The sequence below is a fragment of the Larus michahellis genome, chromosome 2, assembly GCF_964199755.1.
Source record: "Larus michahellis chromosome 2, bLarMic1.1, whole genome shotgun sequence".
Lineage (NCBI taxonomy): Eukaryota > Metazoa > Chordata > Aves > Charadriiformes > Laridae > Larus > Larus michahellis.
Genome location: NC_133897.1, coordinates 126736013 through 126750866, shown reverse-complemented (window position 1 = coordinate 126750866; position 14854 = coordinate 126736013). Strand labels below are relative to the sequence as shown.

At 37.4% G+C, this 14854-nt stretch overlaps 1 protein-coding gene across 1 annotated transcript in view; it reads right to left on the bottom strand.

Annotated features, from left to right (window-relative positions):
* Positions 1 to 14854, bottom strand: part of LOC141738361 (lipoxygenase homology domain-containing protein 1-like) — a 179590-nt gene that overhangs the window by 150447 nt on the left and 14289 nt on the right. Inside the window, exons 3-7 of the mRNA XM_074573557.1 lie at positions 10876 to 11039; positions 8817 to 8903; positions 5839 to 5971; positions 1016 to 1167; positions 375 to 453 (exon numbers count right to left, since the gene is read on the bottom strand). Of these exons, the coding sequence (XP_074429658.1) occupies positions 375 to 453; positions 1016 to 1167; positions 5839 to 5971; positions 8817 to 8903; positions 10876 to 11039 (615 nt within the window). The remainder of the gene's footprint in view (positions 1 to 374; positions 454 to 1015; positions 1168 to 5838; positions 5972 to 8816; positions 8904 to 10875; positions 11040 to 14854) is intronic.

Below are 14854 nucleotides of genomic sequence, written 5' to 3'. Positions count from 1 at the left end.
CTAATCAACCTAAAATTATAATAGCCCATTTTATCTATTAACACAGACTGCACAAGACATATTCAATGTCTTACGCAGACACTCCCCCCTCTTCACAGTTTTTCCACAGGGATTAGTCAAAAATGACAGAACAGTAGCAGATGGAGTCCTTAACATAATGGTTGAAAGTATAGTGAAAGTGAACACAAAATATTTGAAATTTGTGATGATACAATAAGGTAACTGTGTCACTTGAACAGTTCCCTTAGAAGCCTTTGTCTTTCACTTCTAAAATGTTTTCATACATTCAGATTTAGAGATACATATTGTATTTCAAAGAAAAGGTGAATAACTTTGCAAGCAGTATTCAGCGACTATAGAGAGAGATTTCTGACCTGATCCAAGACCATTGTGTCCTATAACAATCTTGTACAAATGTCCAAGGTGCACAGCTTCAACAGCAAAGATGTCAGTCTGTAAGCAATCAACAAAATGTCAGGAAAATCTAAAAGGCTGAGCATTCTTCAGCCGTGCAATCCCAAAGACCTACAAGCCCATAGAACTCTTCTGTCAAGATCATCCTTTGAAATATCAGCTAATGATAAGGCGAGAACAAACCAAGGAGGACAGATTTCCTGAAATAAAAGAAGTAACTTTGCTAATGGGAGTAATTCCACTGAAATGAATGGGATCAGAGACAGAAAAGAGAAACCTGCTGAAAGCTTAATTGGCTAAACAATTACAAATTGCAGCAGATTTCAACTTTAGAAATGCAGATATAAAATGTAAAGTTTCATTTTCTATTCACTAAATCAAATTTTTAGAAGAATTAAAACCAAAAGTACACAGCTTACCTATTTTATAAATGAAAATTCTGTCTTCCAAAAGCACTGGTATACCTTTAGAAAGTATTTTTGGATTAACTATGGAATTTTGGGGAAACGTTGGAATGTAGTAATTATCTCTCTTATAATTGCACCTTGCCTGGGATAACCACCCACCTGAGAGAGAAAAGTCAGCCCTGTCGTTTACTTACTTGTCCTTTTAAAAATTTCTTGGGTTTCTGTGACCTGAGCAACTGTCTTGATCCTGTATCACCTCTTTCTCCATAGACAGAAATATAGACATCAGCTTCAGTTCCAGCATTCCACAGTTCTCCTGTTGTCACATGCACTTCATAGACAGTCACTGACAATAAGAGATGACAACCTTTCATATCACAAACACTATTATAGTTACAATAACATTTAGCTGTGAATTTGCCTGTAGAGTCCAAATACATCTGTGTCAAGGACAGTTAGAGTATAAAACCTTAAAAATCCTATTCAATATTAAGTAAAATAAAGCACAAACTTGCTGTGGTGTTACATCTGTGTTTTTTATCCTGGAGAGTCACTGTGGGGAATGCAAACAGAATTGAACTTTATATTCACAATAGTTTGTCTTTGTCCTGCAGCATCATTTGAAATCATCACAAAGCTGAAAAGTAAATAACACAAATCCAAGATTAACCCCACCATAAGCAGTGAAATCAAAACTATAACAAGCAACAGGAGCCATTAACGTTTTGAATGCGCTGGTTAACCAAACAAGCAAAAATCTAACACCATTGTTTTAGTTTTCTAGGACCTCAGAACTCAGAAAGCTGCATTGCTTTATTATTTTACCTATTCATGCAATAGGATAGTGCAGAATTCCTCTGTTTCATACCACATGGAAATTCTTTAAAGGCTGTAAATTTGGGAGAAAAAACCTACAAATTAAATTCAATAAATTGGTTATTTAATAGAAACAGATTATGCAAATAAAATTAAATTTGAGTCAAAACCCAATGAAACTGGAGTAAAGATTATGGTACATAAAAGTATGTATCAATAGAAAACTGTGGTCGTTAAAAGGCAGGCGTAGAAACCCCACAAAATTAAGAATTAAGATAAAAGCATGCAATTATAATCTTCAGTAGAAACACGGGAAAGGCAAAGTTTACACCAGCATACAGTAACAATAATTTGTTAGACCAAGTGAGGTACAGAGAGAATGAAAGGGGGAGAGAAAACCTAATTTTCTGGCACACAAGCTCTTCTTACAGATGTAGGTGTCCTTGTGCTTGTTTGTCTTGCAAGTAGGAAAGACTTTCTGGACCACTGGGTCCAGAACAACATCAACATTACCATCACTCAACTATTAGTTTCCACTTGAAATATGTTACGACGCTTGACTGCAGTCATCTGAAGGAGGTTGCTCCCACATTTCACTCTTCTGATGGACAAACACCTTCTTTTAATAACCAGTGAAAATTTATTCATGAACAGTCCATACCTACAATTGTGCTAAGCGGCTGTTCAGTGTTTGCATCTTTTCCCTTGATGCTTATTTTTTTAAATTATTTTCTCACATTTATTTACATGGCTTTTGTGCGCAGGTTGCTCTACAGGCTGTCTTTAAAGAATTTGGTTTCGATAATGGTAACAATCTAGCAAAAACAGTAATCGCTCTGCACAGGCTATTTTCATGTGCCCACACAGAATGCTACGGTATCACACTAGTTTGCTTCTAGCATCAGAGCTAATTCATTTTGAGATGATGATTGGGTACCTCTAAACTCCACTGAAGTATTGTATCATAGACATATGTCATTAATAAACCCAGGACAGAGGCTTAAAATAGCTAAATTAAAAATCCAAGCAGTTTTCACAATTTTTTACACTTCTCTTTGCCTCTCATAAAGCTAGGGATCATCCCAGCTCTATAATAAGTATTTTTGAGTATTTATAATTCTTACAGCTTTTATCCTAGGAAATAGTGACTCTCTTTCCTTTAGATACTCCATGGAAAAGTCTGCAGAACAGGGATTAAGAGAAGGAATTGTATTCTTTACATCTATTTTTGTCTATGAGCATAGAACATTATATTTGTAAATACAGCATTCTGAAATTAGAGAGTGTAAGGGTTAAGATTATTTACAAAATTTTATTCTTTCCCTTATCTCTACAAATTATGAGAGATAGAACAAGGAGGTAAAACACGTATCTTTTTTCAGATCACTTATTATTATTTGGACAAAAGCCAGACACATTTAAGGCACAGAAGCTTTTGACAGTCTTTAGCAGCATAGTCAAGTGCTATTTTTTCCCAGAGTACACCTGTCTCAATATTCAAAATAGTTTTCATTTAGCAACTGTTAATTAATACTGTATTTTATCCACATCTTTTACCATGTCACCATCTGATCTTTTTATTTCCCCAAATTTTTCTTTACAGCACCCACATAAAAAATTTTATGTAAAGACCATGGCAAAGAATTCATTTCTCCAGACCAACAATCCCATGTCTAAAACCACAACAATCCTCTCTATACCTACAATTCCCTCCTTCATTAACTATCTACTTTCCAGGTTCTGCAAGAAGAAAAGCAAAGGTCCAGCAGCCATTAAACACTGTGTAACTCTGATTTATCCTCAGCAAGTGGTTCATCGTCATATAATTAAAGATTGCATCATAAAACATGAGCAGAGGAGGACAAAAGTAGGATGGCTGAGGATAAAAATTCAAATAAATGGTGCTCAGTCCCCCAGAATTAGAGCCATGAAGTCTCTATGTAATACTTCTTAACAGTTTAATTTAGACGTTTTTTCCTTTGAATAAAAAAGGCTGTTAAATCAGAAAGTATTTCAGCCTCTTTTTATTCAGAAATTGGTTTTAAAGTGCCTCTCATCATCCCTTTCATATTGAATCCAGACCTCTTCACTGTTCTGTTATCAAACTATCTTCTCTGAAGTTAAAAGCTATGTTCTCTTTTCACTGTCTCATGCCGAAATATAACATTGGTGAAAAGACACAGAGACTGTCTTTCAGTTACTAAGTTAGAGATGAAACTGCCTTCTCCAAAGACTTCAGCATGACCCCCTCATACTGAGGCTGGCAGAAATGCACAGAAGTTTTTTATTTCCTCTCCTGTGTGAGAGAAATTGTTAACTACAAAATGCAGATTGAGAGGATGGTTAAAGTGTGCTGTTGTGCCTTACAATGCACCAAGATTACTTGCTAATAAAAATCTTTCATTATATCTTTATCTCAGAAACAAGGAAACAACCTAGTCAGGAAGAAGAGCCTGAAAATTAGAAGGTGGGTAAGGTCAGTGTCCCAGAATATTAAGCAAGAGAACATTTGGGGAAGAACAGATACTGCAAGTAGGGGAATCGAGCATATTCAATGTAATATGTTAATGATCATTAATTAACATTTATTTAAAGGGGGGTGGGGAGTGTTTGGTTTTTATACCAATGTGCTTGTATGTCTCCCTACACTAATAAGATAGATTAATTTCTCCTGACCAAAGAGACCAAACCTATGAGGAAGCAGGCTGACCGTCTCTGAGGCTTTTCATGCCCTCGAGGGTATGAAGACCATAACCACTCAAGATCAAAAATCATTGTGGTTAGGGCTGGCCAGCCTCTCTCTACAACATTTTACAAGTCATTTACAGCTGCTAACTACATCACTGGAGGAAATGTCTCTTGCTATTGTTTTTCTCTGAAAGACGTATTAATGAGGCACAAACCTGTTTTTCTGGTCTTCCTTTCAGGTTCCTAAACTCAGTGCTCAATAGGTGTAAACACAGTTCCAGGCCACCCAGCTCACTACAGTGACTGTCCCATGGTATGTTTCCCCACATCCACGGGCCATTTTCTGGACTTCTGTTCCTCAATTTCATTTCTGTCCTCTTCCTCTAGCCTGCACCCACAACAGCTGTTACCATTGAAATGCTTTCAATTTAGCAAGACCAACACAAAGTACCATAAGCATACCACCAAGCACTGCTATAGTACTAAATATTCTGAAAAAGGGGTTCTGTAATTTTTATGGAACTTTGAATGGAAGATTCTCTCATCCCATTAATCCTGTCCTCTGCAGTTGATATGATTTTTTGGGTAAGAGAGGAGGGAGTGGAAACTGTCCCAGGTGGATCTTACTCTAGTGAAAGCTCTAGCACAGGTAGTGCTAGTGGTGTTATGACTTTTCCCCCTCTACTATCACAACCTAGCGGATGGGAATCTGCCCCAGCGTTCTTTCTCCCTTGCCCACATCTCTCCTAGGATACACTGATCTTGCTATGCCCTTGTACTTTCCTTAGGCCAGAAAAGAACAATGCCATTTGGAGAGAAGGGAAGTGCAAGCACAGACATTCCACCTCCTTCCCGTTGCTGAAGAAGAGAGACCGTATAGCAACAACATCCCAGCATGGGTGACAGGGATTGGCACGGTAGAGCAGGACATTAAAGCAGTATAACAGCAGCAAAACCCCAAAATTTTTGCTTTGTTTGGCATCATTCACCTTTAGAATCACAATACAATCTTCATGTGAGTAATGGAGCTTTCAACACTTACAGCCTTCTGAAATGTTGTTAATATTCCACACACAGAAATTAAAAGTATTCTGTAAACCTGTCTCAGCCACTTACAAGAGAGAAACTAAACCAGCAGCTACAGTAGTCATACTGGAGCTATAACCCTCTGTTATTGAAAATAGACTTTGTGATCTGATTTACGTATGATGGCTTTGTGGTAGTTAGCATATGCGAGGTGTCTATTTTAAAGCAAACACAACTGCTGAAAATCCTACCAAAGAAGGAGTCTTTTTGAAAGACCTGTGAAATTCAAAGCATTAAAGACTGTCCAATCTCCTTTCCAGTGATTCTTAACCTTTTACCTGAGTATGTCCAGTAACCACAGAAAAAAAAACTCAGAAAAAATGTTGTAGCAGCCAAAAAGTAATAGAGGGCCTGATGAAAAACAATGAACTCGCCTCTATCGGCATCAGCCTGTTGCCTGACTTAGCTGATGTGATATTATGCTTACCTGGAAGAATAGGCTGACCCTGCTGTAAAACAGGAAGCTCCAATGATATTTCCCCATCAGCCTGGTCCCAGGCCAGCCATCGATGTGCAGGGAAAGAAAACTGCTCCCCTGAGAAAAGGTTCAGTAACTGCACCTAAACAGCACCAAGAATTGCAGTTTAAGTTGCTGATCTCAGTCCAGATAGAACAGAACATGAAATGTGTGGGATGCTGTTGAAATCTGTGCAGGTGGAGCTCTGTGGCATGATCACGAAACCATGGGTTTGGGGCACGTCTGCTCCCCTTTGCCCCTAATCTGACTTTTCACTCAGTCGGATTTGAAAATTCAGGGACAGAGTAACTCAAGTGCAGCCAAGAAACAGGGTTTATCAGCTCAGGTGCAGCCCCACAAAATATAGCCATGTTGTTCCAGCTGGTATATCTACGTGGGCTGGCACTAGGTGGCATGGCTTACCAAACGCGGAAGTTCTCACTGGGTAGCTTGGCAATACTTGCAATTCTATTCCTTTAACTTACTTTCTTATCAGAACAGGAATTAAAGGAGCAGGGTTTGATTCTTCAAAACCGCTTGTGACATAAATAAACCATGAAAGTGCTAGCCCCAGTACCGGTCTACCCCACACAACTTTCTTCCATGCCCAACTTCTAGCATACAGCAGCAAAAGGACCATGTGCACACCAGCTGGAAAGAGGAAGGATTTTGTACTTCAAAGCATTCATTAATAAGCACCTCAGAGGCTGCTGTATATTAGAATAGTCCCTGATTATGCTAATTTATACTAGTAGCTACACTAGATTTTGGACCGGCAGACAGAAGCAAAGACACTTCTACCTGTAGTTTCACTCCTGCTCTGTGCTTTGCAGAATCTAACCTGAATTCAAATATTGAACAAATTCAGAATTACTGGGAACATTCTTACCTCTTTTACTGCTTGAATACTAAACTTTAAAGAAAGAGATTCATCTTGTCTAAAAAGCCTGGCACATCTTGGCCTGTCAACATCTACTGATGGATCTTGAAAAGGGAGTTCGGATTAATGAAGCAGCACCTTTGTGGACATTTTCAGGCCTGATACCATCTCAGTACAGAGACAGACAAAGAAACCAGGGGATACTGATGGAGGGCTAGCGTGCCTAACTACCAGAAAAGCTCTGCAGTTGTAGAGCACTCTTTCTTTTCATATCTTCCAGAAAATTTTAGATTTCCCAAGGAACAATGATGTCAAGCATGTGACAAGCCTGCTGTAGGTTGTTTCTCTTCTATGTAGTCTAGAAATCAGTAGCTATACCGCTTTAGCTCTCTACCATACAAATTGCTAGGTTACTTGTAGAGTTTGTTTGGTTGAATGTATTTCTTTGATTTTTACTTGTAGAGTTTGTTTGGTTGAATGTATTTCTTTTCTTTGATTTTTACTTGTAGAGTTTGTTTGGTTGAATGTATTTCTTTTCTTTGACTTTCTGCCCGAAGTTGCAAAGAGGGAATGACCTAACCCTGGCTGATAAATCACTCCCTAAAAACTGTGCCTGATTGACTGAGATTTGGTAAGGCGACAATTGAATTCGTAGGCCAATAATCAATGGAACACACTGAAGTGTTGAATCCTTCTTTTAAAATTTTACTGTTGATTTCAATTAATATACCCTAGCTGGGAAGTGAGAAGGGGAATAATTCTCATTTTTTTCTTTCCTTTTTTTTGTCAGAATTCTTCAATCTCTCAATTTAAAAGGGTGTCTCATACAACACAGGCAGTGTAGCTTCTTTTCGCAGAGAATAGTGTACAACTAACCCACAAAGGTCCACTTGTTGCGTCAGATTTCATGATAAGCAAAACTTCTAATACTAAGATTAAGCATACAAACAAACCTTTTACATAAGAGAAAACCCACTGTTCTATTCTAGCTTCTCAACTCAGATACACTTTAGAAATTGCTGGTAACCTGTCCCTCTGTCTCAGAGGACAAAGCTATGAGGTATTTTCCACCCTTTCACTGCTTACACACATTTATGAAAAGAAAAATAGCAAGGAACAGAAAAAAAAGTATCTTAAATGATATTCTGACTTCTGACTCCAGCATTCCCGAAAATGCAGCACAGCTGGAAAACAGCTTTATAGTCAGGCAATCCTCACGTGAATTGAAAGACATATAATCCCTACAACCCTAGGATGAAACCTCTTAGACAGACTGATGCTACCAGTGAAACAACATTTCAATGCAGACATGCACTGGCTAGAGATACGAACTCACAGGATCTTACCTAAACTTCAGTTAACACTGCCCAGACCTTTCTTAGTCTTCTTTCTGAGTCTCAGTCCCAGATGAAAACAACTAGTTAAAGCATCAAATAGCCACAGAGTTTGAACATTTATCAGTGAATATTTAACTTCAGTAGACAATATGCATTAGATAGACCTAGATTTACCCTGACGTATGATTATAACAATGAGTTTATCAGCAGCTTCTAAAGCCCTTCATAAACTGAAAACTTCTTAACTGAAGGCTAAGAAACTGTCACAAAAAGGGGAGTGTTTCAGGCATGCATAGCATATCATTGGCACACATAGTACCCCACTGATGTTAAGGATAAAGCCAGATCTTTTCATTCCCAGGCCAGTAACTTGTATACTTCAGGACTGAAGCTTGAAACAGAACTAGCTTATTCTCTTTGATTTATTATCGTTGCTTTACCTGTAGGAGACTCAGACTACAGCAGCCAACTTTAGCAGTCTTCCTTGCTGCCAAGCCACACTTTTTTAAAGAGACATAATGTTAAACTGCAAACAGCCAAGACATGCCATCATAAACTGCCTTTAATTCCACACAAAAACACTCCATCATAAACAATCTCTTAAATTAAGCTGCAAGCATTTGATGAGGCTAATATACTTATCCAAGGGATTTTTTTGTGACTCAGATTTTGATTCCGTTGTCATAGTGAATGCTTTTTGGAAAGATAAAATTCTTTCTCACTGCTTTTACCTCTTCACAGTGCCAAGCAGGGGAGCTTCCTGCATTCGTATGTCCTATCCGTATTTTGTAGAGATGCCCAATGTTTCCAGTGTTAACCTGTAAAAGAAATACGACCAATGAAACATAGAACCTTTGTTAAAAGAAAAAGACATGCAACGCAAATTCATTTATTAACTGTCAGGTGACATTTTTGTTTAAAGGAATTAAATATTCTAATATCTGCATAATCATTAGAAGCTTGTCTCTCTTAAGGGACAACCTTCAAAAAATCTGTTGGCCTGCCAACCCCATTTAAATAGCTTCAGGGTGCTGCGGTAGCTATTTTGTTCCGCGCTGAATATTGCCCTTAGTGGGAGATGAATACAGACTGTATGTATGACTGCAAAAGTGTCTTGACCCTAAAACCTGGCTCAGTTTAATATCTTTATCATTGTCCTGCTACAAAATGATTTCTGTCTCCCAAGCACCTCCCACTTACCTCTGAGTTTCTCCCTACCCCTCCAGGAGTGTATGCCTTACAATTTTGGAAACAACTGTGTTCAGCTTTGATGTTTCTTTTTACAAATCATTTCAATTAAATCAATTTAAAAAGTTGTATTTGCAAGATTAGCTCTTGAGCAGGCTGAATGAGTGTGTCCAGTACAGATAACAGGGTGCTGAAGGAATATTTCTGTGTGAAGGTTATTCAAACAACGAGTTATGAACTTAAGTGTAGAAATGGAAAACTTATCTTCAAGGAACTGGAAACACACCATGAGTGACTTCCCTCTTTGCTGTATCATATTTTTTTTCTTACTACGTAGGCTGGATTTGCTGTCCTTCTGTTGTTTTCTGGAGAATTCATTTTCACATTTTCATTTACAGTGTAGAGGTGGGCGTGAACTGAGTTCCCTGTAGCATGAACTTCCCCGAACTCAGTGTTATAAACAGTAAAGAGACAGAGCAGCGAGGACAGACCGTAGTTAACTGAGACCTAGCATACAGCACAAGCAGAGAGGCTTTTCTCTTTCTGTACGTTTCAGAGTAAGCACTCCTTAATTGTATTCAGCACTATGGATACTCAGCGAAGAGGGGAATCCTAGGTCCCAAACCAAGGACTGCCTCCATATTTTGCATTTTAAAGTCATTGGAGGTGAAATTAATTACAATAATGGGAGCAGGAAACAGAGCCAACAACATTTGTTGTGAAGAGAGTATTTTTATCAGTCAGGCACCTGGTTACTTATTTTATCTACTCCTTTCAATCTTATATCTGGGGTTTTTGATATCACAGATGGAGAATAGTATGCTATCAGAAGTGCTGGATTCTCCTGAGAAACTCCATCAGACTGAAGAGGGCTAAGAACTGCATTTCCTACATCCCAGGCTTCTATGAGGCTATTGTGAAAAAAGTGAGCTCCTCATCAATGCTGACATTAAATACCCTTTTTCAGAATGGGACTTGCTATGCTGGATACTAACAATGGAAGCACCTGTTTGTTATGTGGCCCTATAGCTGGCGCCTGCTGGAGACACCCGCCGACAATCCCATGTATACAGTCAAGCGATGCAGCTTTTAATAAGAGACCTGTTCTGGCGCACTTAAATCACCATGCCACAAGACGGATGGGGGAGAAATTTGCTTGTGTAATTGGGAGCAGAAGCAGCTTCAGACAGACAGACTTTATTACAGGTATAAAAATTGCCATTATTTACATGAAGTAAAGCTAGAAATTTACTCCATACCCTAATTCTTCTACTTCCAAATTTCATTTTTAATATTGTAGTCCCATTTCAAATTAAAAAGAAAAAAAAAAAGTATCCGTTGTCCTATATTTCTTGTTATTTTTTGGGCACTATGTAAATTAATCAGTAGTTCTTCTTAAAGAGACAAGAAATAGAATATGATCAAATCAGCTTCGGATAGGTGAGTGGGAAAGGACACTAAATTTAGGTCTACTTTTAGGTCCTGTTTCCTTTTTCCATGTACTGTACAAAAACCTGACTGTCTTTTCCTCACATAGTTTTTGAAATGTCATGTAATCTGTCAGGATACAAGAGGGCAATACAATGAATATATATTACTTACTGTGAAGATGTCTTCATTGCCTCTCTGAAATAATTTTCCCTTCTCTCCATCAAGAAAAATAGGCCCCGAACTCCTGCGATCCCCATATAATGTAATATAAACCTTTGAGCTTGTTCCTGCAGATGGCATATCACTGGTGAGGACTGACACCTTCCATTTCGTAGCTATCAAAAGATAAAAAGACTCACTGAATTACTTAAACTTAAGATTCTAGAAGAAAAAATAAAATTCTAAATAATATCATGTCAATGAATATAGAAATATGTATTTCAAAACATTCCAGCAGGCAAATATTGAGTTTCCTATAATGGGCAGACAAAAATCAAGAAATGTCAGGTTGCATTCACATCTTTTATTCTTCATGTGCCATATCACAAAGTCAAATTTGCATGAACATAGATCGCTTTTCAAATACAGTTTTGAAATATTGTATTAAATTGTATTAAAGATGGCTTTCTGTTTACTGAGGCTATATCAGCTCTGCTCAGTGCGGTGCTGCATAATGACAGCCATGCAGGCTCTCAGCAAGCCAGCTCTGGAATTACAAACTCATCACTTCAAGCGTTAGAGTCTCTCAAAGCAAATTAGCTCTGCTGAAAAAAGACCCCTTTAAGACAGGATCTGTATCTCTGCAAAGCTGTGCTGGGCTACGCAGATGTGACGGCTTGTTTGGAATCCACTGAAGGATTACCAGTATGCTCTTGCATTGCAATGTTGGCATTATAGCCTGCGATTCCAATACTCTTTCCAGGCTTAAATTTCACAGTTATCAAGACCAAGTATATGGCTCTAGGCTTTGGTTTAGTGGAAGCTGAGTATGAATAGCGTGAAATAAAGGGAAATGGTTTCACTGAGGGATGGCTGATAACAGGAAGGACTATTAAGAAAACACACTCACTCCCAATGTTTCTAATTAGCTGATACCCATCTCAAATGGTATACATTTAAGCACCTCCCAAGCTTGCTAAGATTGTTTTGCATCAGTGATTAATATCACTGTTTCTTAAAAGAGATCTTCCTTTAGAGTTCAGCAGCAGTAATAAAGGACCTTACTGAGCATGGAAGCCCCCTGTGATCTGATGACTCACCTATGCTCTGCATTTTACCTGTATTGCTGACTTTTCCCTCCATCACAGTATCTTTGATCCTGTCTGCTCTGCCTAGAACACTACAAAATAATATAGCAGTGATGAGTAAAGCAAGTGAACTCATCAGGATATGATGAATTTTGTGTTTATTGACAATTTCAGATACTTAAAATACATCTGCGTGTCTTTAACCCCCAGCAGTCCTGGGGTTTAAGACTCACAGATATCTTGCAGTTCTGTTGTGAGGTTCAACAAAACCACTTCTGTTTTGAATGTCACTCAGTATTTTCAGTGCTAGCCATGGGCATTTTCTTAAAGTAGTCAGTGGACGTTGATCATGATACATACAGAGAATTAAGCTGCAGCAGAATATAATTTGAGGAATAGTGAAACCAATGATTTGAGGAATTTGCATTTAGTTTCCTGTGGCATTCTAGAAAAAATAAGTTAGGATCAATATTTTTACTTGCTCATGTTTAGCTATGTCCAAAAAGAAAAGATATTTAAGAAATTGACAATTAGGCTGACCTAGACCTGGTGCATGTCACTATCTTTGCATCTAGAAAATAAATGAGTTGATAATATATGTCCTCCGTAACACTTAGCTGTTATATTTGAATAATTAATGCTGCTTTTAATAAAAGGCAGAAAACAAGGCACACTAAAAGCACATTGCACAATCTAACATATTTAAGAGACCTGATGGTAGAATCTATAAGTCTTGCTTGTATCTTGTTATTGGGCTTTACCTGTTGAGGAAATTTTTACTTCTGTGTGGCCATTGGCTTTCTGTGTAAAACATATATTTCTTGGAAAATGCAGCATTGTAGAATAGGTAACTATTAAAATAGATATTCCCTCCCACTCTTTGAGGGGGGAGGCAGGGAGACATTAACATAATGCTTGGTTCATCTTTGAGGACAAACCTCAAGACCTTGAAATTCCACAATAGAGTTCTGAGATTTACTTATTTGTTTGAAAAATGCTTGTAGGTCCATGACCTGAGTAGAAAGTGTGAAAAATATAAGACAGAGACAGAATCTGACGGAAGTTATATTGTTTAAGAGCCAGCATCTAAAATATATTATTACCATGAGAAATGTGGAGTATCCACCACAACTGAATTTTAAAGAGATACTATTGAAGCAGCACTTTTCTGATATTCCTGTGAATGCGCAGCCATAGTAACAATGCTTCCCAAGTAACTATATTGTCATCATTAAATAATAAATTGCCTAACAGCTAGTCTTACCAACAGGTTAAACTTCAATTTTACAAGAATTGTCATAGCCTGAACACATTAAACTCAAAGAATAGGGAAAAAATAATAACTGCAAGACCTGAAGAAGAGAAGTAACCAGCAGAATTACATTCTGTGGGACCCTTCTCCAAAGTTGCTGTAACCTGCTTTTTCCACAACTGAAGTTATCTTGCTGTTTCTGTTACACACTATCCGAAGCACTGTCAACTCCAACTTTCTGTGAACCATGACGGATGACAGGTGACCATATAATCCTCCATGTTGATCTCACTTATAACTGAGAAACCAGCATATGTGTACAACATCTAAGTCGCTCTCTGTAGGCGTACCTAACTTCTTGTCTTAATTTAGTTTATTAAGTAAATTGGATTAAATAGTCCCCCTAATTCTTACAGTGGATTAGCATGGTAATTAGACTAATGATATTTGATAACATCAGTGCTATGAAAGTCAAGTGACTTGTTTCACAGTGATAAATTAGAGAATTAAATGGTCTTGCTTTCTTCTGACATCCTTAGAAGTTAAAAGAAATATACTTTATGCATTTCAGAAATGAAAACCAATAAATGGTACCAAAGTATTGCTTCTATGCACTCAAATTGAGGAGCCTAACACTTCTGAGAAATCAATCATTTCTCATTAGTTTTTATGTTATATACACTTTTAGATATGCGAAAACCATGTCATCCAGTTCTCTAGTTCACACTAGGAACAGTAGTGATTACTGTAGATCACTGCGTGCAATGGCTTCTTCTCCAATACACTGTTTTCAGTCTCTTGGATCATTTCCAGTTAATAGTTCCCAGTCTTCATCTCTACCATATGTGAATATTCACTGAAAAGTCAATATATCTGTTTGACCATTTTTTCCACATCAAGGGTGGTAAAGATGCCAAATAAATTCTGTACTGTGTAACTGTTTTGTATATAAACCTGTAATGCTGGCAATGACATAGGTTTGAAAATTTAATTATGAGACATTCATGAAAGAAGAAAAGAAAAAAAAAGCAGAAAATACTGTATTTAGGTGAAATGCTAGTCTTGTCTGTTATTGAATAAGATTTTTGTAAAATTGTTTTTTTAAATCCCTCAATATTTATATTAGTTCACAGTAAAATTAGTCCAGAATGCCTTTGATTTAAAAATGGCAAGTTTTCAAAACTAAGGGAAGAGGTTAACAAAGTCAATTGAACTGTAAAGTTAGGTATAGCAAAGGAAAATAAAACAAACTAGTAAAAAGGTTATTTAACTATACACATCAGAAGAGAATAAGCAAAGAAGAATTATGTACACTATGTGCTGAATTTGAGAACACAAAGTAAATATTCCTTTACAATAAAGTGAAAACTGACTCTTTTTTTTTAATAAGAATGGTGACATACAGTGATTGGGAAATGTCAGCTCTGTTAACAAGAATGGGCTATGGAATGGGAAATTTAAAATGGAAAATCAGAATGGGATAAAGAGTGCGCTGACAGACTAAACCCCACGTATCTTACACTAAAGTAAAGATAATGTTTTTTAGTAAATTTTGAATGAATGGACAGTTATCCCCAAGTTCCCGATCTCCTCCATGATGATGAGAATTCATCTTTGTAGACAAGGAAATCACAGTAGCTCTAATCTATTC